The sequence below is a fragment of the Netta rufina genome (genome assembly GCF_964035555.1).
Source record: "Netta rufina genome assembly, chromosome: 3".
In the NCBI taxonomy this organism is placed as follows: domain Eukaryota; kingdom Metazoa; phylum Chordata; class Aves; order Anseriformes; family Anatidae; genus Netta; species Netta rufina.
This window is the reverse complement of record NC_140125.1, coordinates 3,343,545-3,366,991: the sequence shown is the minus strand read 5'-3', so window position 1 is coordinate 3,366,991 and position 23,447 is coordinate 3,343,545. Positions and strand designations below refer to the sequence as shown.

The 23,447-nt window shown below is 44.3% G+C and overlaps 1 protein-coding gene across 2 annotated transcripts in view; it reads left to right on the top strand.

Moving 5' to 3' along the window:
- The first annotated feature begins 4,658 nt into the window (after positions 1-4,658).
- ZC3H6 (zinc finger CCCH-type containing 6) overlaps positions 4,659-23,447 on the top strand; it is a 31,252-nt gene continuing 12,463 nt past the window's right edge. The window contains exons 1-4 of one of the 2 annotated variants that reach the window (XM_084283718.1): positions 4,659-5,417; positions 18,447-18,627; positions 20,051-20,176; positions 21,759-22,014. In XM_084283718.1, the coding sequence (XP_084139844.1) occupies positions 5,326-5,417; positions 18,447-18,627; positions 20,051-20,176; positions 21,759-22,014 (655 nt within the window). In that variant the 5' untranslated portion in view covers positions 4,659-5,325. Of the gene's footprint in view, positions 5,418-18,446; positions 18,628-20,050; positions 20,177-21,758; positions 22,015-23,447 lie in introns of those variants that run through there. The other variant, XM_084283719.1, reaches the window with a different exon arrangement.

Genomic DNA, 23,447 nt, shown 5'->3' with positions numbered 1-23,447 from the left:
CTCCTGCTCACCCGCGAGCCTATGTGGTCACACAGGACATCCCAACATCGGAGAGCCCAGGAACGGGGTCTTGAAGCTTTCTGCACAATTTTGGGCAACCTAGTGAATTGGCCAAGCCTTGTATGTACCGCAGGTACCATCACTCACCCACCAAACAGACCCTCAGCCGAATGAGACAGATCCCTACAAGCAGCAGTGACAATTCTCTTGCTAAACACAGAAGAGAACACCAGCAAAGCTATTTTTAAGATCTGAATTTTATTGCAGCAGCGCCAGGCCAGCAGCTCCAAGAAGGCCATGCTGGCGCGCAGCACATACATTAGTGCTGTGCCATCTCCTCCCACCCCACAGATTTATATCACGCTTTGAATCCTCGCTAAAGTGAAAGCACGAGCACACATTCCACACCACTTATTAATCCTGTTACGGGCCTTAATGAGGAGCTGAACCATGACATTTTTATTTGTTATGGTTGCTAGGTATGTTGCTAAGCCCTACACACCATACCCCAGATCCCAGTATATCTGTGATATCTGAGAGAGCGTACTGGGGAATTTGTTTAGCTGATATTGCCAAATTTAGTTATACTTTGAAAAGGCTGAAAAAAAGAGCCATTCAGGAACTTCTCACAGGCATACCTTTTTCCTTGACAACGCAAACACACACGTAAGGATATTTAAATAAACAGTTTTACCCTGCTTGTGCTGACACATTTTTCTGCCCATTTAAAATTAATTTTGTGGGTATGCCTGAGGAGCACACACAGCTCTTGTGCCAACCCACAAGGTGAAAGAGGAGTTGTCCACCCGAGCAGGGAGCAGACCCAGTGCTACAGTCCCAAAGGGGTCCTGACACCAATAAGTGCCAGGATCATTCTGGGGCTGCACGGAGAGGGCTCCACGTGCCCCACGCTGGAGAAGACCTGTGTGTGCTGCAAGAAAAGTGGGACCCAGACTATTATTTTAAATCTTAAGTTCTCTTCTTTCTCTATTGCCTGGGGAGATGGTGCTGACAAACAGCACATGGGGATGCTCACATACCAAGGACACTAATTAGGCTTAATGGCCCTGAGCAGCCCCACCTGGAGCCACCACCCATGCCTCTGCCCATGCTTCCTGGAGCCCCATTTCAGTCCCTGCCTGAGTTGTGCTGTGGCAGCACTGGTCTCCAGCTCAGATTGCTTTGCTGGTTTGACCTAGGACCTGCCTCCTCTCCATGAATGTGTGTGTTGGCCTGGATGCTTGGTTGAACCTGGCCGTGATCTCCAGCTCTGCTTGCCTAGCTGGGAACTAGCCTGGCATGCAGCACTGCAGCAGCAGGGATCCTAAGGTCCTGGTGCCTGGCTGCCGTGGCACGGAGGTGTGGCTGTGGGGAGATGGCTCCTCCACAGCCTGGAGCACAGCCAGGCTGCCCGATGGCAAAAGAACCAGAGATGGGAAATGGGAAACTGCAGGGACAGGAACTGTCCCAGCTGCAATATCTGGGGGATCAAGAGGAGCTGGCTTCTCTGGGCATTTCTGCTCTCCAGACGTGACTCGGTGGGGAACAGCATTGCCTGTAGCTACTTGCAGAAGAGCCCTTCTGGAGGGCAGGGGCAGGAGGATGCCCTGGAGGTAAGGAGCCACCTCAGGCTGCTGGAAGCACAACAGACAGGGAGAGGAATTCTCTGCAGTGCCAAACGGAAAGCTGCAGCGTGAGTCAAGCCATTGCACAAGTGAAACTCTAATGGGATAATGGGAATGCTTCTGCTATGGGAAGCGCTTTGTTTGCAGAATGCACTTCAGCAAGCTCGGCCAGCAGTGCAGAAGGCAGGCTTCATTAACTTTTCTGTGCGCTCAACTATGTCTTCTGCTGGACTTTGTAACGAGCCTCGGTGGTAAGGCACTGTAGGTGATCAGGCATAGGAAATGGGAAAAGACACCCTTTTGTTTGTAAGGGGAAAAACGTTCTATGTCAGAGCAGAGCAACTGGAGGATCACCCCTCCCAAATGGGGACCAACGTGGGTGTTCTCATCTTTTATTTTTGTGTTAGGATTGCTGGCACTGGAAAAAGAGAGTCATATGTCCTGAAAAGCCCTGTAAGCCAAGGAGACTAGCCTGTAAAGGAAAATAAGTTGATGTAACTTACTTGGTTTTATTCCAGCAAGTTTTGACAAAGTCCCTCAAAAGACAATGTTAAAAGAAATAACATTAAAATTGTTAGAGAACAACAAACAAGGCTCTCTCAGGGACTATGAACTGCCGAGAGTCAGCAGAACCAGGGCAGGGATGAACGGCCAGCTCTCAGCATGCAGTGGTCTGGCAGGTGGGATGTCTCTGTGTTGGTGCCAGTGTTGTTGTAAATAGATATGTAGGAATAAGTTTATGGAAGAAACGATGAGCAGTGAAGTGACAACATTTGCAGCTGATGCTATTTATTTGAGTTGGACAAGACTATCCTAAGGTTAAGGTACATAACTTAGAGACACAGTACGGCAGAAGAGGATGAAATTCATTGAAAATGCAAAGCAACATGCACGGAAAGAGACGCTGAGGAGAGTTACCATCCACGTTGATAGACTACAGAGTAATAAGAGCATGGGGAACATTGGATTGTGGCCATCTGAGCTGTGTGAGCCAGCAAGTGCTGCTGAAGAGAGGTGGGACCTGCCCCAACCATCGCATGAGATAAAGCACAAGGCTTCCATTTGTCTTTTGTTGCATTATTGATTTCAGTGCAGCTCTTCAGCGTCCTGCTCCATGGCTTTATTATGGATTTCTGAATGAGTGTTGAATGTCCTCCCTTTTAACACACACACAAAATCACTGAGGTGATGATAAAAGCATCTGGATTGCCTTTTCAGTAGAGATTTTAATCCTGTGCTGGCCAATAATTTCTTCTCTAAGTAACAATTTTATTATCAGTCTGAATTAACATGCATACTTCTATAGGCCCCGGTCATGCTGATTTTAAATACTCTTATTTCGAGAAGTGTAGTGGGAGGCTAGGAGGATGACATAGGGCTTTTTTTTCTTTTCTCCTTTTTCTGTTGTATCAGAGAATAAGGCTGTTTCTGAAGCTGTTGGTCATCATGGTTGGGTCTCTCATTTTTGCGATCTGGTGCAGCTCAGCTGTGGATGGCAGTCTCCACAGTTTTGTTAGAGAGGAACTGCCAACACGGTCACCAAAAGGCCTGAATTTCCCATGTAGCCTGAAAATTAGGGCTATTGCCTATGTCATGTCTAGATATTAATCCTTATGATGGCTTGAAGGTGTTCTCCAGTAAGTACATCCTTGAGATGATAAGATACGTTGGTCTTCTGTGGTTTCACTGAGTGGAAAGGACCCCCCCCCCCCCACCCCCAGTTTGGTTGCCCTAGGGATTTGGGACTAAACAACTCCAAAGTGCCTTGGTCTGGCTGAAAGGAGTCAAACTTGAACCAGATTTGGGGGGGGGGGGGGGGGGGGGGGAAGGGGGAAAGAGCAATATTTATTTATTTATTTATTTATTTATTTATTTTGAAATACTGGAGCCGGTGAAGCTGGTTGCCTGGAAGCTCAGCTTGGTACATAGGCTGAGCAGATTAATAGCTCTTTCAAATAATGATCCTTTAATTCTGGTACAGGAGCCAGCCGCAACCTCTGTGCGCAGGCTGCTCGGAGGAGAGGAAGGCAGGGGCTGTTTTAACAGTATAATGCAGTTTATCGAAACACATAGCCATGCTTTCTAGAGAACAGGGGTGGAAATGAGGGCTAAATGAGGTGCTGCTTGGCGGTGCTGCTTGGTAGTGCTGCTTTACAAAGTGTCCGAGCGGCTGTGATGCTGCGAGGACACCTCAGACCTGCGAGGTGAGCAGCAGGCCCGTGCCCAGGGAGGATTTCTCTGGGGAAACCCATGGCCCTCAGAGGGCTGAGGCTGTGCCTCCATCCCGTGGGGCTTGGGGCTGCTTCGGGCCATCGCTAGGATGGCTGGGGGAGAGAAAGGGGAGTCTTTACTTTTATTATTATTATTTTTGACTCTGTTGGGATATGCTGGTAGGTGCTCGGTACCCACAGTTGTTTGTTTTTTTTTTTTTTTGTTCGTGCGGTTTTTTTTTTAATACATATATGATTTTTATTTTTTTTTTTTAACTTCTAGAAGCGTTTTTCTCTCTTTAAAAACTCGGGAGAAGGGGACAGCAGAAGGCCGGGACTCCTACAAGCTGCGGCACGGCGGGAGGCCTGCAGCCAGCCGCTCCCAGGTGCTTAAAACAAAACAAAAAAAAAGAAGAAGAAAAAAAGAAAAAAAGAAAAAAAAAAGAAACCCAGGCCCGGGGCAGCCCCTCAGACCGCCTCGCCCCTGAGGCGGCGGCGGGGCCCCGCAGCTCTCGCGAGAGGGCGCGGGGCCGCCATGGCGGGCGGTGGGGCGCGCACGTGACGCCAGCCCGCCCGCCGCGCGGCGGGGCCCCGCCCCCCTGCTGGCAGGCGCGCGCACACGTCGCCCGCGCAGGGCGGCGGCGGCGGCCGGGCGGGGAGGGGAGGGGAGGGGAAGGGAGGGAAGGGGGGGGGGGCGGGTCCCGACGTCACGGGCGCGTGACGAGCGGCGCGCCGCCGCCAATGGGCGCCGCGTGCGGCGCGGTGACGCGCGGCGGCGGAGGAGGGGCCCGGGGCTGAGGCGCAGCCGGAGCCGAGCCGGAGCCGGATCCGGAGCGTGCCGCGGGCGGCGGCGGCGGCCAGCGCCGGGCGACGCCGTCTCGGCCCCGACGGGCGCGGAGGACGCGGTGGTGGCGGCGGGCCCGCGGGCCGGGGTTGCCGAGCGAGCTGGGGGCGGCGCCGGGGCCGCCGCTGCCGCCGCCGTCGCCGCCGCCGCCGCCGGGGTCGCTGCTGCTGCCGCCGCCGCCGCCGCCGCTGCCGCCATTTTGTGAGAGTGCCTCGAGCGGGCGCCATGTTTGTAAGGAAGCAGTAGGGCAGCCATCTCCGGCCACCAGCACCTCCCCGCCCCGTGTGTGTGTCCTCTCCTTCTCCTGTGCCCCGGGCCTGCTCCTCCGAGCCGCCGCCGGCTCCTCCGAGCCGCCGCCGCCGCCGCCTCCGCCTCCTCCCGCCCGCGCGGGGCGGCCGGGCGCAGCCTGGGCGGCCTCGCCCTGCGCTGAGTGCCCGTTAGTGTCCCACTAGGTAACCGTGAGTGCGACCTTCATCGTCTCTCCTCACTGGGGGACCGGCCCTCCTCCTCCTCCTCCTCGCCGAGCCGCCCCCAGAGCGGCCGTGCGCGCCGCCGCCGCCGCCTCCTCCCTCGGCACCACGGGCAGCGGCAGTGTCCTGCCTTCCTCCACCTCCCTCCTCCTCCTCACCACACCACGGCCAGCACCATGGCCTTTGAAAGCCTGTTCTCCAAACCCCCAAACCCAGTTCTTGACCCAAACATGCCCGACTCTGACAGGCAACATGCAGGGGACGAAAGGTCGAGTAACATTCTTCTCTCTCTCTCCGCTTCTCATAATGGTGATAGTAGTGGGGTGATGGTGGTGATGATGATGATGATGATGCTGATGATGCCGGGGGTTAACGTGCCGAGGGGGTTAACGGTGGCGGTAGGTTTGCGGGACAGGTCACCTCCAGGCTGCGAGGCTGGGGTGAGGGGGGCGGGGGGCCGGGGGGCTCACGGGGCTGCAGGGGCATTGTTAGCAGGGTTTTATTTTCTCGAATGCATGCCTTTTATACATCTTCATTTATTTATTCTGCCTGGGAAGGGGGGCCGTTTTCCATTTCTTTCCATAAATTGCACTTTCCAGCGGGTGTCTGTTGAATGTCACCATTGTTCTTTTTCTCTCTTGCCCTGGTGCTGCTAGTCAGGTAGGAAAGGGTGTTCTGAGTTGCTTTTTTTTCTTCTTTTTTTTCTTCTTTTTTTTTTCCACATTGTTTTTGTTTATAAAGAATCTCACCAGGTCCATGTTTAACGTCATTTTCTTGCCAGATTACACCTTACACGTTTAACTGGATCTTTTTTTTTATGCAGATTAAGGTCTGACTGACGTTATCTTTGCCATCTCTCAGTCCCCATGCGCAGAAAGCCAGAGTCCTGTTCCTGGTGAAAGGACCTCTGTTCCTCCCTCCCTCCCTCTCTTTCCTGCAGCTGCTGGAAATTCAAATCCTTTCTCCAGGCAGCTCTGGCCTTCCTAACTAGTTCCAAAAATACTGTTTCAGGGTGACAGCTACCAGTCCTTCAGTGTACATCTACTCACAGCATTTGTAACACGAGTGCAGGAGTTAAAATGACGGTTTGTGACAGCCGCCTTTCAGTTCTGTCCGCTCCACACAGCTCCACAACCATGCTTGGTAGTTGTTTCAGAGGACTGAAAAACACCTGAGGGTCTGTGAGCGAATGTAACAGTTCCCTCGCTGGAGGAAGAGTCATAAATTCTGCGTTATAAAAGGGGAAACAGAGGGCCGTACAAATTGACCAACTGGTCCAAAAATCATACTGGGATTTAGCGACTGGTTCAGGGCAGACCTCAGAGCTCCTGATTCCTGCTCCCAGCTTCCTGTGTTTAATTTTGAAATAGCGTAAGCTGTGTCTCACTGTGTGTTCCAAAAGTGATATGTGAAAAGCAAAAGAGTGATACACTGTGATGGCTGAAGATCCAGCATATCCTTGTTATGTCGTTTCAGCAGTAGCAGCAGAGATGTGTTAGGGTGTAGGCATTCCTAGGTCTGTGACTTTTTACTGCAGATGCTGTTTCAGGGTTTTAAGATGCTTTGTGTTTTAAAGTTCTCATTGAGGACAAGCACAAAAAAGCTTCATCTGCTCTTCTGCTGGAAGCATATTTTTTCTAGGTTAGAGTTCCTCATGTGATGTTGACAAACAGAGTTCCTCTTACCAGCTGTTCTCACCAGTGCACTTGTCCTTACACTGGTAAATTATGAAATAGAATAAATAAGTGCTACTTAGTAGCCTGATGTACTTCTAATACGTTTGTTTATAAACATGGCTTTATAATGCTTTAGTTTCAGAAGAGCAGAAGAATAACAAAAACAAATACCTGTTAAGTAATACTTTTTATCAGCAAGACTTCTGGAAAACTTCTGTCCTTTGACCTGAGATGCGTATAGTAAACCAGACTCTTAATACAACTAGAGCGTTATCAAAAAAAAAAAAAAAGGCCCTAAATATAAGTACTGGTATTGTATTAGATATGTACATGTAATCCTGTCAAAATGTAATATTTATCTAGCTGAAATTTACACAATTTCCCCAGGAGCTGCTTACTTGTGAGGCCCAGACAGAACCAGGGTCTTTCCCTGCCCCAGAAGACAGGGTTGGCTGGGAGTTACAGGACAGCTGTCAGTGGGAGCGTGCTTGTAGTGCTGAATTGGTTGGTCAAGTCTCCTGTGTAGTAAGTTGAGAGCGAGGTATAATGTTCTGGGTCAGTTCTGTAGAAAAGATGCAAGAGCCTGATACGCTCGTTTTTTAAGCTAATGTGAGCTGGAGTTTTGCTCTAGTGCTAGTTTGGTGTTTTGAAAGTCGTATGTCTAGTTTCATTATGTTTTATCTTGCATTCAGGTTTTTTGCTGCATTGGTAGCTCAGCCAGACCAGTTTACTACAGATGCAGACCGTAATAGGAAGGTGGTGAGATCACGTAACAGCTCAGATCAATGTGTGCAGCGTGAATTAATAGCATTTCTCTGAACATTTAGGAGTTTGGTTTTGAACCGAGCTGTAGGGCTGTGAGGAAGTTGGTTGGTGCTGTGAGCAGTAGGAAACAGTGAAAAACCTTGCCTGGCTGCACTCAGGGCATTGTAAGATGGAAGTGCTGTTCTGATCCAGGGTCTTTGTCCTGTTTTATAGATGGGGCAGCTGGTTACGTAAGGAAGGGTTTTCATTCTTGAAATAGTTTTAGTTAACTCGTTGTGGGGACGTGCCCTCTCCTGGTGTGTTTGAGACTTTGTGTATGCCCAGGTAGCAGCTATCTTGTCTCTTTGTCCTGTCAGGCTACGTTTCATTATGGATTGCTTGTTATGTAGGTAATTTTTCACGAGTAAGAAAGAACTCGGAGGCAGGGTGCAGGCAAACTCAGCAACAGCAAATAAACTCACAGGAACCAAGTCCCCTTGGGACACACACGAACTCGGCTCCGGCTTGCCATCAGCAAGGCGAGACTGTGGCAAAAAGGAGCGCAGCTTTAAGCAAGGAGCCCTGGTGTAGAAACTGCCGTGCGTGCAATGCGTGCATTCTTCCGGCCATCAGCACGGCCTGCTCGGCGTGATAGTCTGCGGGTACTGGCACGCCCGCTTGCTGTTCCTGAGCTCTTGCTTTGTAGGCATTGTCCCGTCCTGCATGCGGCCGGTGGGGCTCCCGCTTGAATGCCTTTGTGCCTCAGATAAGACCAAAGGCTTGCTGCAAACCCAAGAGTTCAGTGTTCCTGCAGGCTTTGATTTTCTGACTAATATTGAGCTGTTACAGACAATACAAGGACTTGGTTGCTACAAATAGTTCTGTGTTTGAAACCAGTGCCAGGTTTACAATTGCCAGAAATGCTAGAAGGTATCTTCTGCTGTGAGTTGGAGGGTGGCTTTTTTGTCTCTATGTATGTAATTAGATATAAAACGTCCTGTTGGTATTGGTTCTTTCTGTTTGCCATTTCTGCTTTGCTGTCATTTAATCTCCATACGCAGAGTTTTCCTACAGTACTAACTGCTTTAAAAATAGCAGTGACCTAATGGTAGGGCTGAGCAGTGAGATGTGAGCAGGGAGATGCTAACTCGCAGGTCACGGAGGTGCAAGCAATGCCTCCATAGCCAGCCTGGTCTTGGGAGCTGCATTTAACATGTAAGTCTCAGGCCCCTTTTTACTTGTTTGTGGCGCAACAAAGTAAATTCTGCATCTAAGACAGCTCTCTGATGGACACCCAAATGTCCTGTTCAAAGTTTTCTTGAGAAAATTGTCCTGATTTTTGGCAATGCCACTGCAAAGTCACGCTTTTCTATATTTTAGGTTCTTTTTCCAAGAACTATGCAAACCCCCATTGCACACTTCTTTGTTATCCATTGAATATCATTTTTATGTTTTGAAATTCAGTTGATGGTCGCTTTCTTGTTCAAGATAAACCAATTTAAGTTTTAGAAAGTGGCCAAAGTGCTTGATTAGGAGCTTGCCTGCTTCTAGCTGTGTGCTGCCCTTCAGAGCCCTCCTTCGCCAGCTACATGTACCCTGGGAATGTCCAGACAAACCAGGTGAACAGAGACTTCACCCAGTTGCTCCTTTGTATTTATTTTATTTTCCCAGTTTCTTCTTCCAGCGCCCTTAGGCATTCCCTGTTCCCTTTCAGTGATCCAGTTCTCCACTCCTGTCCTTGGTTAACACGATTTCAAACTGCTGATACGACAGGCTGGGCTGGGTCACCCTAATGGAGAACTGCTCTGGGAAGTCAGTCCGTGGGAGGCAGAGGGAAAATGCAAGTGGCTGGCTGCAGACGGGATGGGTAACAGTAAATTCAAGTCCGTGTTGTACACCTGAGTTACACGCTTCCTCTGTTGCTGCTCAGCCAGCACTGTTTTGCAGGCTGCTTGGCTGGTGTCTTGTCTTCGTCCTTGTGGATCATCAGCTCCCTGAAGCATCGCAGCAGCACAGATTGGGTGGCGTTTGTGGAGCTGAAGGGCTCAAGCTCTTGTACAATCCATCACCGTACCGTCCAGCCCACCTGGCTGCAAGGCTCCCATCCGGATTTAATGTCACAGTGGACCACTTGCGTGTCTTTTATTCTGCCCGTTCATAAATGCCCTCTGTGGACGTGTGCATAGTTTGATTTGAAAATGCTTACTTGTAGCTGGATTCGGAGACTTTTTTTTTAGTAATAGTTAATCACCAAAGAATGCATTCATGCTAACTTGAAGTTGTTTGTGATCCCTGAGTGCAGCCTTGTAGTGATTTATTGGTTCTGAACATGCTTTCAGAACTGGCTTTGACATTAGGAAAATAGGAAACGAAGAGAAAACCACTCCCAAATATGCCCGATGGGCAAACAAGGCTTACTTACTGTCCAGCAAACACTGCAGGAGTGGCAGAAATGCGTCTGACTTGTGTGGCTGTCAGTCCTCGTCCTCCTGGGGTGGAGGAGGTAGTCTGTGTGAATCTCTGTCACTTCTTGTGCGGCGAGAAGCGCCTGCAGCTGGAGGTGGGAGAACGCGGGCCTCCTGGCGGGCTGCTTGGCCTCCACTGGCACCGCCACTGCCACCGCAGCAACCTGGCTTTTGTCTTCTGCCTCCTGCGTCTCCCCCATTGTGTGGGAACACGCTATCTGTCAACGCCAGCCTAGGGATAAAAGATTAAAAACCCAAGCAAGCCGCTCTGTAACTTTTCCCAATAACAATTTCACTTCCTGGCTGTAGATTCAAGTAGCTGTGCGTTTGCAGAGGGGTCAGACCTGAAGGACACCTGCAGGCTGCTGGCTGTAACCAGCGTAACGCTGTGGAAAAGGCCAGCATCAGTTGCCACTGGACACTGGCTGCCTGACGGCAGGAACAGCTTCTGCTCTTTGTAGTTCTTCCCTTACTCAGTCAGAAAAACCTAGTGTAGCAGATCACTGGGGCAAATTCAGGTAATGAATTTTAGACCTCTGATGTCTTACTTGAGACGTGTAACTGTTGTGCCGTGGGATGCAGCTGAGTTCTTGTGCTCGTGAGGATTTTCTAGCAGCACCGTGTTAGCTATGAGGGCGCTGCAGGTTGATCGCGTGGCAGCAGCAGCAGAGAGCAAGCACATGGATGTGAGCTGCAGGGCTGTGCAGTCACCTCGCTGAGGGGGGCGTCATTTCACTGAATGGCTCCTGAGCAGCACCAAAACCACTCGTGTTTTCTCTCTCTTGCATCATACGGCCTTACTGCAGAGGTCAGCAGCATAGGTGCATGATGCTGTTAGCAGCTCCTGGGAACTGAGGGCTGTTAATGTGCTGTTGCTATGTGAGAAGATGAGATTTGGGACATCCTGGGTGTTTTATGATACCCTATCTCTTTTAGAACTAATTGGAGGAAGAAGAGGTGAAGGTTTAACAATGCACTCATTTTAGGAAGAAATAGACTTGTGTGTACATACATTTATTTGGACAGTAAAATTCAGGTGTCACCAGAAATTAGTAGCTGCTTAAAAATAATTTCTTGCTTAATGTGCTAGAGTTTTGATCATTGGTAATGTTTGCAGTCTTGTTACTGGGCCCTTTCTCTACAGCAATTCTCTGTGTACAGGAAGTAAAAGGGAGAGGTTTGCAACTTACACTGTTTTGTTCTATTTGCTTTTTCCAGTGTTGGTAATGCTTTTGGACGTTCTTGGTTATTAATGTTCTCTTTAAGGCTTATTCTAATAAGCAAAGTCAAGGGCATCACATTGTAAAACAAAACTAAATTTCTAAAGGAGACCTTTCCTCAGCTGTGAATCGAACCTACCAAAAATGAACTGAACAGAAAATAATGTTTGATGATAAAGTTTCCCATTTTGGCTGTACGATGTTGTTCCTGGAAGTTCTTAAAGCATGCAGGAGTATTCTTTAGATTCTCACGTGGCACCTACTGTATTTGCATGTATGCCAAGTAATCGCATTGGGAGGATTGAAAAAACAGTCCCTACAGGGGAAAAACAACTTCCAGTTTCCTCAGAATACTTCAGGGCTCCGACCGTTAGCATACTGAGAAGATGCAGCTACTTTTGTGTATCTTGGGCTTCAGGAGCCCAGGTCATAAATCTTTGAAAACAGAGGATGCTGTTTGTAAAACTGAGGGGGGTAAGGGTCAGAAAGGTAAGTTAAAGCCAAGTCTGAATGTTAGGTGTTACACTGGAAGTACCGGAGTGGTGGTGAGTTACTGTACGTGTGGATTTCTGTTTTCCATAACCACAGAATTGTCTAACTGGCCTTTCAGAGATTTTACCAGAGATTTTACCAGAGATTTTAGAGATTTTCTCCTCTAAAAATTACTTGGCTTCTGTGCTTGTCTAATACATTTTGGAGATGTGCTAGAAATACACTTGGGGCAGTGGAAATGCTGTTTAGGTTTATTCCACATATCCATCAACTTCCAAGTGTCTGGGGATCGTGGAAGAGGGCGTGATCCATCAGCAAGTTTGGTTCTTTCCCTGGCCTTTGGAGGCGAACCAGCTTCTGTTGTGGAGGGCTCATAGGACAGGATCGGTGCCAGCGTGCTGCCTTCAGCCAGCCTTTGTTTAGCTCGTGGTGTTTGGGTGATGGTAGCTTTGCACCGCCTGTGTTTTGGACAGCAAGATTGCCTTTGCTGTCCCGTGGCTTAGGAGGAAATTGCAGCACCGTTTGGCACTGTGCCTTCTCCGCAAGTCGGGCTGCGGTGCTCGGAGGGGTTCACAGCATAAGGAACACAAAAATACTTGGTGTCCCCTTTTAAGGCGGTACACTGTCACTAGGAGAATGGTGTAGTTTTTCTGCCCTTACAAGTTGGATCCTGTATTCCAGGTGTCCTTTGTGGGAACTGATGAGGAGGATCTGTGTTACCTGTTGCTTTTCATTAATGCTTTGTCTTGCAGCTTCCGAATGTGTGTAGGGGCAGTATCAAACAGCCTGGGAATCCCGCTGTTTTTAATGTATGGCTGCATTGTGAAAAACACATACAGCACTGCCTGTTCGGGTTGGAGCAGTATCTGTGGAGTCTAGCTAAGTGTGACTCTGATAGCGACAGTCATTGCCCCTTCCCTGCAAAATCCTTCTTTGCTCTGATTTTCTTCTTTCCCTAGGGAGTCTAGAAGAATATCAAATGAAGAGACAGAAGATGTGTCAGGTTTAGCTCAGCCTTCGCAAATACAAGTATAGAATCCAGGGAACTAACACATGGCAGAAGTGTAAAAAAAACAAATAAAATGCCAGCGTGTATTCCCTCAGCGCAGAGGCTGTCTTTGTGACTCCTAAGGTATGCATTGTGTAGGAAGCGCATCCTGAACTGGTCCCCCCACAAGCTGTTGGCATTATTTCAGTGAAGGATCTTTCTCTGCTGTATTGCTCCGTAGGGTTGGGTAGTTGAAAGAGAAATTAAATCTTGAAAAAAAAAAAAAAAAGAAGATAAGGTGACAGTTCCTTGCTTTTCTACATGAAGAAAATTTGGGTTTTATGTCAGATGTCTCCAGCAATAACAAAAGCATTCTAAGATGTTGTGTAAATCCAGAATATTCTGTAAGCAAGCACTGTACGGTATGAACCAGAAGTTGATAGCGACTCTTGTTACATCAGTGGTGTGACTGTAGTTATCTGCCAAAGGGAAAACCGCATAAAGCTAGGACCCATTTCCTAGAAAATCATCTACTGGCTATGTATTTTCCAGATGACATCTGTTTGTTGACTTTTATTACTCAATAGTGGAAAAGGAGGTAGTCTTGCTTCACATCACTGAAAGCCCTTCATAAGCTATTTGCTACAGCCAAGGCCGTGGAACAAATGTAGGAAGGGAACTTCTGGAAGGGGGAGGTTCTGCACTCACTTCCTAGCGTCCAGTTTCAGTTTGGATTTTCAGTGAAAAAGGAAGCCTGAGCTGAAGGTAGTTTCTGCCCTATAGCTTCCTTCAAGCTTTCTCTGAAGAAGAATTAAATCATTTCCTGGAAATATGTTTTAGGCCAGTATCTTTTCAAATTATATTTATCCAGTGATTTTATTTTATTTTTTTAACATTCTTGCAGTTCAGTCCTTGGAAAATTCTAGGATTTTGTGGAGATAATTCAGGCATTTGGGGAGTAGAGAGCAACTTCTGTAAACCATACCTCTGAAATCCAATCCAAAGGATGGTATTCCTGAGATTCTGCACAGTTGTTTTTCCTAGAAAGATGAGTCGTGCACGCATCCCTGAAGTGTAAATGTATGATGGCAGTTCCCAGAGGAACTGGTAACTGGCAAGTGCCTTATTTCCCAGAGAGCATTTTCAGTGGCTGTTTCACCGAAGAGGATGTTTTAATTGAGTAGATGTCCTTGAACAAGCGGGTTTAGCTCGCTTCGTCAAAATAGGAAAGACTGGTTTTTGTTTGTTTTTCCTAATAGTGGCAGGTGTTTCATAAATATTTGCATTTCAGTTATGCATGCTTTGTCACATCTCTCCAGGAGATACCTGACTAATAAATGCTTTCATGGGTTATTAAACGATGTACTTGGGAACTTGTCAGGGAATGCCTGAGATAACGGAGCCTGTGGTGTTTGAAACCAGGATTTGTTTTGTGCTTGGGATAGATATTCTGCTGTATTGTATCCTCCCTGGCCTTGGTGCGGTGCAGTGGGCTGGCCCCAGGTGCTGGGAGAGCACAGCGTTGGCTGCAGGACCCCGGGAGCTGGGAGGTAGGGGTGGGCAGAGAGCCACCCCCAGTAGATTGCCTTCCTTTTTTCCAGGGCCTTTATGGGGTTGTGTGAGCCAGTACCTGCATGTGTTTTCTTTGTTCCTTTTCCTATTTCTTTTCCCTAGCGCATCCATTTACTCAGCTTACAAAATCAGTACTATGGCTTGCTTCTAGGTTTGTAACCACTGTCTATTTTCATTTTTTTAATCTATTTATTTATTGATCCACCCATTTATGCAAGGGGGTGAATGGAATGAGGCAGATGGAAAGACCAGATGCCGATTTCATTCCTAAAAGAGAGGAATCTGAACCTGAGACTTCAGCTCAAAAGAGCTGAACCAACTACAAGTCATACTACTGGACCAACAACAAGTCATAATTTCCTTCCTGGGCCTTGCTGGAAGACTTTCTGTTGCCTTCAGGATCAGTGTGCTGGAGTACTGCCACTCTGGTTTCAGAGTGGCCAGGCCTGCATGTTTCTAGGTCAGCAGTGACTGGTACATACATGTTTATACGTATAACTACCACTGCTAATTTATTTTTTCTTAATAGATACAAAGTGATTTTAAAGCACTATTGGCCTGAGGTTACCAGAAATATCTCTGGGCCCTGCTTTCATTTAATTTCTGCTGCTGCTTTCTTTTACACCAGGAACAACTGTCGAGCAGAAGCACGTTGTTTCAGTCACGGTCCCTCAAGATCATTCTAGAGCACGGAGCATCAGACGTGGTGGACCATAAATCCTGTTAGGTAGCTACCCCAGGCAGACTGCAAGCAAAATGGGTTTAATTTAGGCGTCTTTTGGTTTGTATGTCAAATCATTTGCCTCTTTCGTCTAGCTCTGTTTGCAAGTGAGAGCAACGAGGCCTGTGCCCATCTTCCCTTTCACAGCAGCAAGGCACGGCACGTAAAGTCAATGTCATCTTTTTCCAATGATAGCTGTGTTCACATCTTGACTTTAAGTTCCTTCTGTTTCAGGAAGGCAGATCTTTATGCGAATGCCACAGGGCCTGACAAGTTACAGCTTTGCCAGGCTTACCGGTCTGCTGTGTCTGAGGTCTTTTTAATGCTTTGTCACTTCTTGCTACTCTGAGAGACCAAATTTCAACAGCTTTAATTTTTTTGTTGTCAAGTCCAGTTTCCATTCGGAGACCAGAAGTTATCCTCAGCAGGTGCACACCGAAAGGTTGGAGCACTGTGCCTCTCTCTGCACTTTAGGGTCTTTTGTTACTGCTTATAGACAACCTTGTCCTTAACAAAGATTAAGCCTTGGTATGAAATCTTCAATCTTCAGTTTACGAAGCTGTTAAGCTAATAATTCTAGTAGTTTTTGTTGGCTGTTGTACTGAGAGACATCCCAGTGCAATCGTGATGAATGATTTTTTTATTTTTTTTTTAAATCCTGTAATGCATTTTCAGTATGTGTTTATGGTAGCAAGTCAGTCAGAATGCATCACAATAAAGAGCTGATTTTGCAGTTGCTCCTTTTAAACGTGCAGCAGTGCCTCAGTCCAGAATGTGGACACATATGTAGAACAGTTTTCTACTTCAACTCTGTGCTTTAGGAAAAAAAAAAAAGTGTGTATGTGATTCTAATGTAAGTGCTCTGAGCTGCTGCATAACAGAGATGTGAGCAGATCAGAGATGGGGAGGGCTGGCTACGTTGTTCCTTAGGTACAGAAGGCTTTGAAAGCCTCTGATGCCCAGTTTCTTAGTTGTTTGAAATGTAGAGAGGCGTAGATCACAACCAGTGTAATATGACTCTGGGTTCACTTGTCTTCCCTGCCTCCCACTACTCCTGCATTTCCAGGGACATCAGAAAATATTCTGCAAGGAACTCAGCGTCATTGACTAGGCAAAAACTTCAAAGCTTTATTAACAGACATTGTTGCATTCCTGTTTCATACGGGATAAAGCCTTTGACTCTTCCAGACTAGCAGTACGCAAGGAATATTACCGTTTTAACACTCTCCCCATCAAGTGGAAGATTGTTTTGTCTTATTTTTTTCTGTCTTCATTAAAAACTGTATTTTACTCTGTACTATTTTCCTCAAATAGTGTCTAGATCAGCAGATATTTGCATTCCAAATAACAAATTCCTTCCCAGACAATTTCCATTAATCTTAGGGTTTTCTTAGTATTTCATCATTTTGTAAGTAATTTGGTTGATATTAAATATACTACATTGTTTGTCTAAATGTCATTAAATGTCATACTAAGGGTTTTTTTTGTTTTTTTTTTTTACTGTTTTGTATAAAGATGAGAGAACAGTAGTCTCGAATCAAAGCATACGGCAGTGATTGTCTGTTGGCAGAGAGGAGCAGAAGTTGCCCACCGGTAGCAAAGAACAGTATATGCAAGAGTAGTTCTAGGACCACCAAGTGATCCTCCATAGTAAGAAATACAAGTTAGAAAAAAGCAAAAACAATACATAGATTTATTTAACTACCTTTTTCACAGTGTTGATTTCACAGCTGGTTTTGCCAGCTGTTGTTGGCAGTGCCCACTTCAAGATTTATGATGTCTGTTCACTAGTAAATGAGCATTCTGACTGTTACAGGGTAGAGATTTGTGACGAAAACCTCAATTTCCTATTTTGAACTTGTATATGGTTCCGTAGTATCTGTGGGCTTCTCCCCTTGTTGCCCCCCCCAGCAGCTTTTCTGTTAAGTACCTGCTGAATCTGGTACGTTCGCAGGGTGGTGGTTGCAGGCACCACAGGGCTTCACACCATTTTCAGGTAGTCTCCATGCAAAAATACAGCGTTGTGTTTGTGTCAGGTTCTGTGATGTCTACAGAGTCTGAATTCCTGACGCAGTGGAAAGTAATGTAGAAAGAGTTCTATAGAGCCAGTAAGTTTGAAAGTAGTGTGTTCTTCCACAACCAAAACCCAGCAAATAACAGAAAGGGGATTGGGATTGCTTCAGCCGTCTCACAAAATAGGCTAGAAACAGGGATTGGGCAGAGGTTAGCTGGTGTTTTGTTGGATGTATTTCTTTTATATATCTATAGATAGACTCTTTTCCCCCTGTACAGGTAAAGATGAGCACTAACCTTTCTAGTCAGCAAGCACTTGAAGTGACGCGTTTTGTGTTAATACTTATATGTTTGTTGGGTTTTGAATCATCCTTTGGTGTTAATTCCAATTTAAAGACTTTTGACACTGTCATGTTCATCTGCGCAAGTTAACGGTTCCATCTACAATGCTTATTGTATCAGTTATTGCTGTGTTGTGTGAAAAGAACCCCTGCAAAAGTCAGTGCTAGAAATTTGGAAAAACAAGCAAACAAAACCAAAGGCGTCTTAGAAAAATAGCGTAATCTGTGTTTAGATTCCAGCAAATGGACTTCAAATGTTAACTGCTCCCTTCTTTTCATCCACTACCATTAATTTATTTTAAAGATTCAGTTTAACCACCAAAGTAATTTCCTTTTTGGAACTGCTCAGGCCATTGGCCATTGCACACTAGTTAGCACAGACGCATCTGAAGTTCCAGGAAACAGTGTGTTGAAGGAAAGGTGTGCACAGGATGGTGCATTGTTTATCCTGCAGTGCCCAACTGCTTGATTTTCTTCCTACTACTCCTACCTGTATGGTTTTCACAGAGTTTTAATTGCCTTTAAATTTGACTAAATCTGTTCTGCAAGTACAGCAACAGAAAGAGAAGTAATAGCATTGTAGTTAAGTATTTCTAGAAATGGTCAAACTATGTTTTCAGTTTGAAATGGGTTTAAGTGCGGCAGTGGGTTTTGGTGTTGTGGGTATTGAAGCTGTGTTTTAGCTGTGTTGGAGGAAATTATGGAAGAAGGGAAGGCGTTTGTTCTGAGAAGTCAAAGCAAAAAACACACCATAGTTTTATTATTATTATTATTATTATTATTATTATTATTATTATTATTATTATTATTATTATTATTATTATTATTATTATTATTTTGCAGTGCAATTCAAGTGCGTATAATGACTTTTATTCAATTTTTCTTCACAAGAAAATCCTAGTAGTTTTTGGGGTGTTAAGTGTACTATAATATGTATATGCTTGTGTATGAAAATGTAACTGGTGGAAAGAAATATTGTGTGGCTTTGTTTTTATTGTGCTGTTGGACAGACAAGGGAGATAATATTATGTAATTTTATTGTATTGATATTTTTTCCTCCTACAGAGAAGATGGGGAGCTTGAAGATGGTGAAATAGATGATGCAGCTTATGAAGATGTGAAAGAACATGGTTCAAAAGGTGATGATAAACAGAAAAATGAGAAAGGACATAGAAAATCACGGAAGAAACGCAAAAAAGAAAAAGAAAAGAAAAAGTCAAAAAGGAGAAGACGGGATAAGCATAAGGTTAGAAAATGCAAACCAGAGTATTGAAAGTGCTTGTTTTAGTTCCAGGTTTCCGGATTTAGACGAGAATCCAGGAAACGAGAGAAGTCTAAAAACGGTATTATTACTATTTAGGCAGTTTTTGGACTTAAGTGCATTTTTTGAGTTTCCTATCTTATCAATGCATTTCAGTATTAAAGAATTTAAGTAGACCTTGACATGTGGCAGTGCATATTCATGTATTTCAGTGATAGTTTGTGTGGAGTAAGAGGTCATAAATCATTAAGTAATCCAGCCGTAGCACATTTCAAATGATAGCGTAGAAACTTACTTGTTAGCTTTGACTAAGTGCATTTCATAAACTTGGTTTTCGTCAGCTTGTCTTTAAAAGAAATGCATAATCAGATTGGGGGTTTAACTATATTATTTGTGATACACATTTTCATTGGATGTTTATTTATTTCAACATTTCTCTTAATTGCAGTTTACAAAACACATTTGGGAGCCTTTTGCACTTTGACATTGTCAGTGGTTGTGGCAGTTCTGACATAAAAGACCAAAGTGTTAAACCACTTCTGAAATTGTTTATATCTTAAGCAGCAATATAACATAAGCACTGGCCACTAACAAAGGTCGTGGCAGCACAGGGAGTGAGAACTTCTTTACAATAACAAGCATACTGTAAATTTCTCAATTTCATTTGTTCGTTTTCTTAGCATACTTATGGAAAGAAAAGATTTCGTGCCAGTTGAGTGAATTCTTCAGTACACTTAACCTTAAGATAATGCATAGAACCTATTTTAGTTGACTCTTAAGTAGATGCAAGAGATTCACAAAACTTTCTCCTAAAAAATTAAACTTGATTGCCATTTTCTACAAATCACAGAACTATAGTGTTCTGGTATGGTTTTGAGAAGGGGAGCAGAAGAATTACAATTGATTTGTTTGCAGCTAGTTTCCCCTCTAAATCTTCTACAAACCAATACTTCTAAATGCTCTTGTAATGGAATAATGTTGAGTTTTCTCCCAGCAGAAACTGACGGGATGCCAATCTATTCTGTAGTCATAGGCAAGTTTCTAGATGTCTCCCAGATTTTGTAGCCTTCCAGCAGCATCTCTGCTATGTTGCAAAGAAGAAGGTCTCAGAGAGAGAAACCCAAGGGAAACTGATAGAACCTAGAGTAACCACATAACCCTCAAGGTTTTCATTCGAAAGCCTTATTGGATCAAATCTCTTTCTCTGATAAAGAGAGTGGGTCGTCACACTGTGCTTTCTTTGGTCTCACCTAGAGGCGGATGTTTGTTAGAGTTAAGAAAATAACTGCCATATTTTGGGCTAGGGGTCCGTTTAAGTTCACATGCAGCAAACCAGTTACATAGTAAATTATGTAACAGCATTTTAGAGAATTATTTTCTTCTGTTTCCTTTTTTTTTTTTTCTCCAGCATAACTCCCCTTCCAGTGATGACAGTTCAGACTACAGCCATGACTCTGATATTGAACGTACAGAAAGATCACATAAAAAGAGTAGCAGTTCTTCATACAGAGATTATGATTCTTCATTCAGTCAGGTAGTATTTTTTTTAAACTTGATTTCCCGTGTATTTATTTGGGTGCAATTTTAAAAATGTAAATGTTTTGTTTTTCGAAGGCTGACTTGATCAAAGAGCCTGTTCTCACAGATTTCAGGAAGTACGTATAGTTCTCATCTCCTGTGGGTAGATTTCCAAATGTAAAGTGTTATCTGTAGCATGAGTGTAGGTGTTGTAAACAAGGTTTATGCTATTTTTCTTCTATCAGGTGATTATTAAGATATCTTTACTGTTGCCTACCTCGGATTTAGACGGTACTAAGGAAACAGCTCTTGAAAAGTCACCTTTAAATATCTAGAATTGCTGCTGCTTTCTGATAGCTCAATTTGTCCTGGCTTTTCTCAGTCTGTGCAGCTCAATAGCCCTTCTGAGACCACTGGGTGAAATAGAATGCTATTCTCTAAAGGTGAGATAGAGTAGTTAGAGGCTTGTTGGAACCGTATTACTTTGGAGGAGAGGAGACTTTCCTTTTAGCCTGAAACCATTCCAGAAAGCTCTAAGCCAGCCTGATTTATTAGCGAACTGAAGATCTTGTCTGCAGAAACTGGAGAAGGGACAGTGCTGGCTTAGGAGGGGTCAAAAGAAATATTTCATCCTGACTGTCAGAGACAGGGCAGATTGCATCATCTGTGTCCAAGATTATCAGGATATGGAGATCATGAGGGAAAGATTTTATTTTAATCATAGTTCTAATTAACCTTTCAGATATTGGATATAACAAGTTAAATTTTAATTCTGCCTGCTGTTACTAAGAGAGAACTCTGTTATTAATGTAAACATAGGATTCTTGTTTCAGTCCTGCTGACTTTCCCTGAATGGATACTCTTCAAACTGTTGAACACTGTACACCAAAGTAGCCTGAGTTCCAAGAAGCAGCTCAGTTGCAGACTCCACAAGTTAATCAGCTTTGCTTCTTGACAAATGTCCAGTAACTTCTCAAATTCCAGCAAAACAAGCATTAAAGAATCTTGTTGACACGCAGTATCAGCACAAAGTCTCCCAACTAAGTGTGAAAGTCTTGTATTTAAAATTGTTTGCATATTATATTGCCTATTGTAATATAAAGTAAATATCTAAACATAGGAATGCCACTATGCATTCTTATATATGTGATCTAAGCTCAACTGTGAAGGATCTGAATATATTTGTATGTGATTCGAACATGTTCTAATCAGTATTTTATTTTTTACTCACGCTGTTTGTTTTTAGAAGAACGTCTTTACAGATTAGAAGTAGTACTTAGAAATGCTTAGGACTGCATACATTAAAATTCTTTGTCAGCCTCTCTGAGAAGCTTTCTGGAGAATAAATCCTGATGCTGTTCTTTTGTTTAAAACAAAAACAAAAAAGCTTTTTTTTCCCTATTTTGATGCACTCAGAGTCAAATGTATTAATTTCTACTGAATAACTGATTTCTGTTGTTTATTATTAATGCTTGTTTATGCAGATCTGTAGACAGCATGACAATAAGAGTAAAAACAATTGGTTTTGTAGAGCAGTTTGGAGGGGTGGTGTTTGAAATATTGAGTTGCTTCTAAACAATACAATCCCTTTCATACAGCATGGACACGTATCAGGAAATTACATGAGTTCACAGAAAATGCAACATAAAAAAAGTGTAAAAAGTAAGGAGTATGATGACTATAGTCATTACAGTGATGAAAACTTTGGTAATTATAACGAGGAAGAAAAAGATGAAGATTTTGCCGATCAGCTTAAACAATACAGGCAAGCTAAAGAGACCTCCAGTAGTGATTTAGGACCTCCATTTCCGAAAGAACCAGTGAAAAAACAGGGGATGAAAGGGATCCAGAAAGGTAAGATAATTTGAATTGTTAGCTGTAGTAATGGATGGCAGTAGCAGTTATATCATGCACCATTTCAGGATGTTTGTGTTGAGAGCTGAATGAGGAGAGCTGCAAGCAGTGGCTTTCCTGTGAGGTAGCAGCTTCTCATCAGCAATGGTATGCTGTTTATTGGGAAGGAAGAACATCATAGGGTTGCACTGTTGCATTTATCGAGGAAAAGATCGAATATTGGGTATTGTCTGTGTAGTAAAAAAATAAATAAAACCTTACCAAAAAAAAAAAAAAAAGCTCTTGATTATGTAACTGACTAAGGAATCATAGGGCTGTGTCATAAAGTGTTTTTCTGGGGCATTTCATGAAAGTCTGAAATGGAACTTGATGCAGGGGAGGGGAAGGAGTATGTATTAGGTGAATTCCAATATCCAGTTTAGGCCCTGTTTGTGTGTATGTGTGTGTATATATGTATATAAAATTATATAAAGTACCTAGAAGTTTTGATAGGTGCCTGAATACATTGATCAGCTTGCCCTGTAAGTATGCTAAGATCCTTTTATTTTTCTTTTCACAACTTTTATTTCATTCAAAGCTGGACTGATACAAATTTTGATGAAAAAGTATTCTGAAAGAGTCCTGCTGGCCTTTGTTCATGCCCTAGTTACATAAACTTAGTTACGTAAGCAGTCTTGTTTGCACCTTTCATTTGGTGTCTGATCATTTCCTTAACATGGCAGTGCAACTCGTTAAGCTAGCTTACATCTCTGGTTTCTGTATTATGAAGGGACTTCTGACTTCCCCCATCTTCTTATATTGCTACCTGTTAGGGTGTGGAAGGTTAGACACAGGAGACGGTGCATACTGGTTTCAGAGGTATCCTGATCTGCCATCTAGAAATACTTCACTTATTCTCTTTGCTTTTTCTATTGAGATACAAGGTTGGCATCAAAGTTCATATTTCAGAAACTGTTGATTCAGTCAGTTTGCAAAATTGTCTCCCTTTAACTGTGGCTAAAGGTTTGTCTGACAAACAAAATTTGAGTAGGATATTGTATGACATAACCATCGGAATAGTTCTCAAGAAAATGCGGTGTTACACAAAGCTAGTAAGCTTTCTTTCATTTACTACTGGGGTGATCTTTTGTGTTCTGTTTTGGTTCAGAACAAAATAAATTGGCAAAAGATTGTTAGAATCTACTTAGCTGAGACAAAAGTGTTCCTTCATGTGCTGCTTGGTAATGCTGCTTCAAGAGCTGTCTGCAAGTCATCTGGAATCAGCCTTGCTGTTGTGGGGTGGCTACCACCTGAAGCAGATGTGATGATGTCTGCAGAGCTTTGTTTTTATTTGGTTTTAAGTTAATGAGAAAGCAGATGGATACCCCGTCTCCATGCTTTTAGTTGAGGCCATGCCTACTGGCATGCTGATAGCTATAAAAGTACGGCCTTGA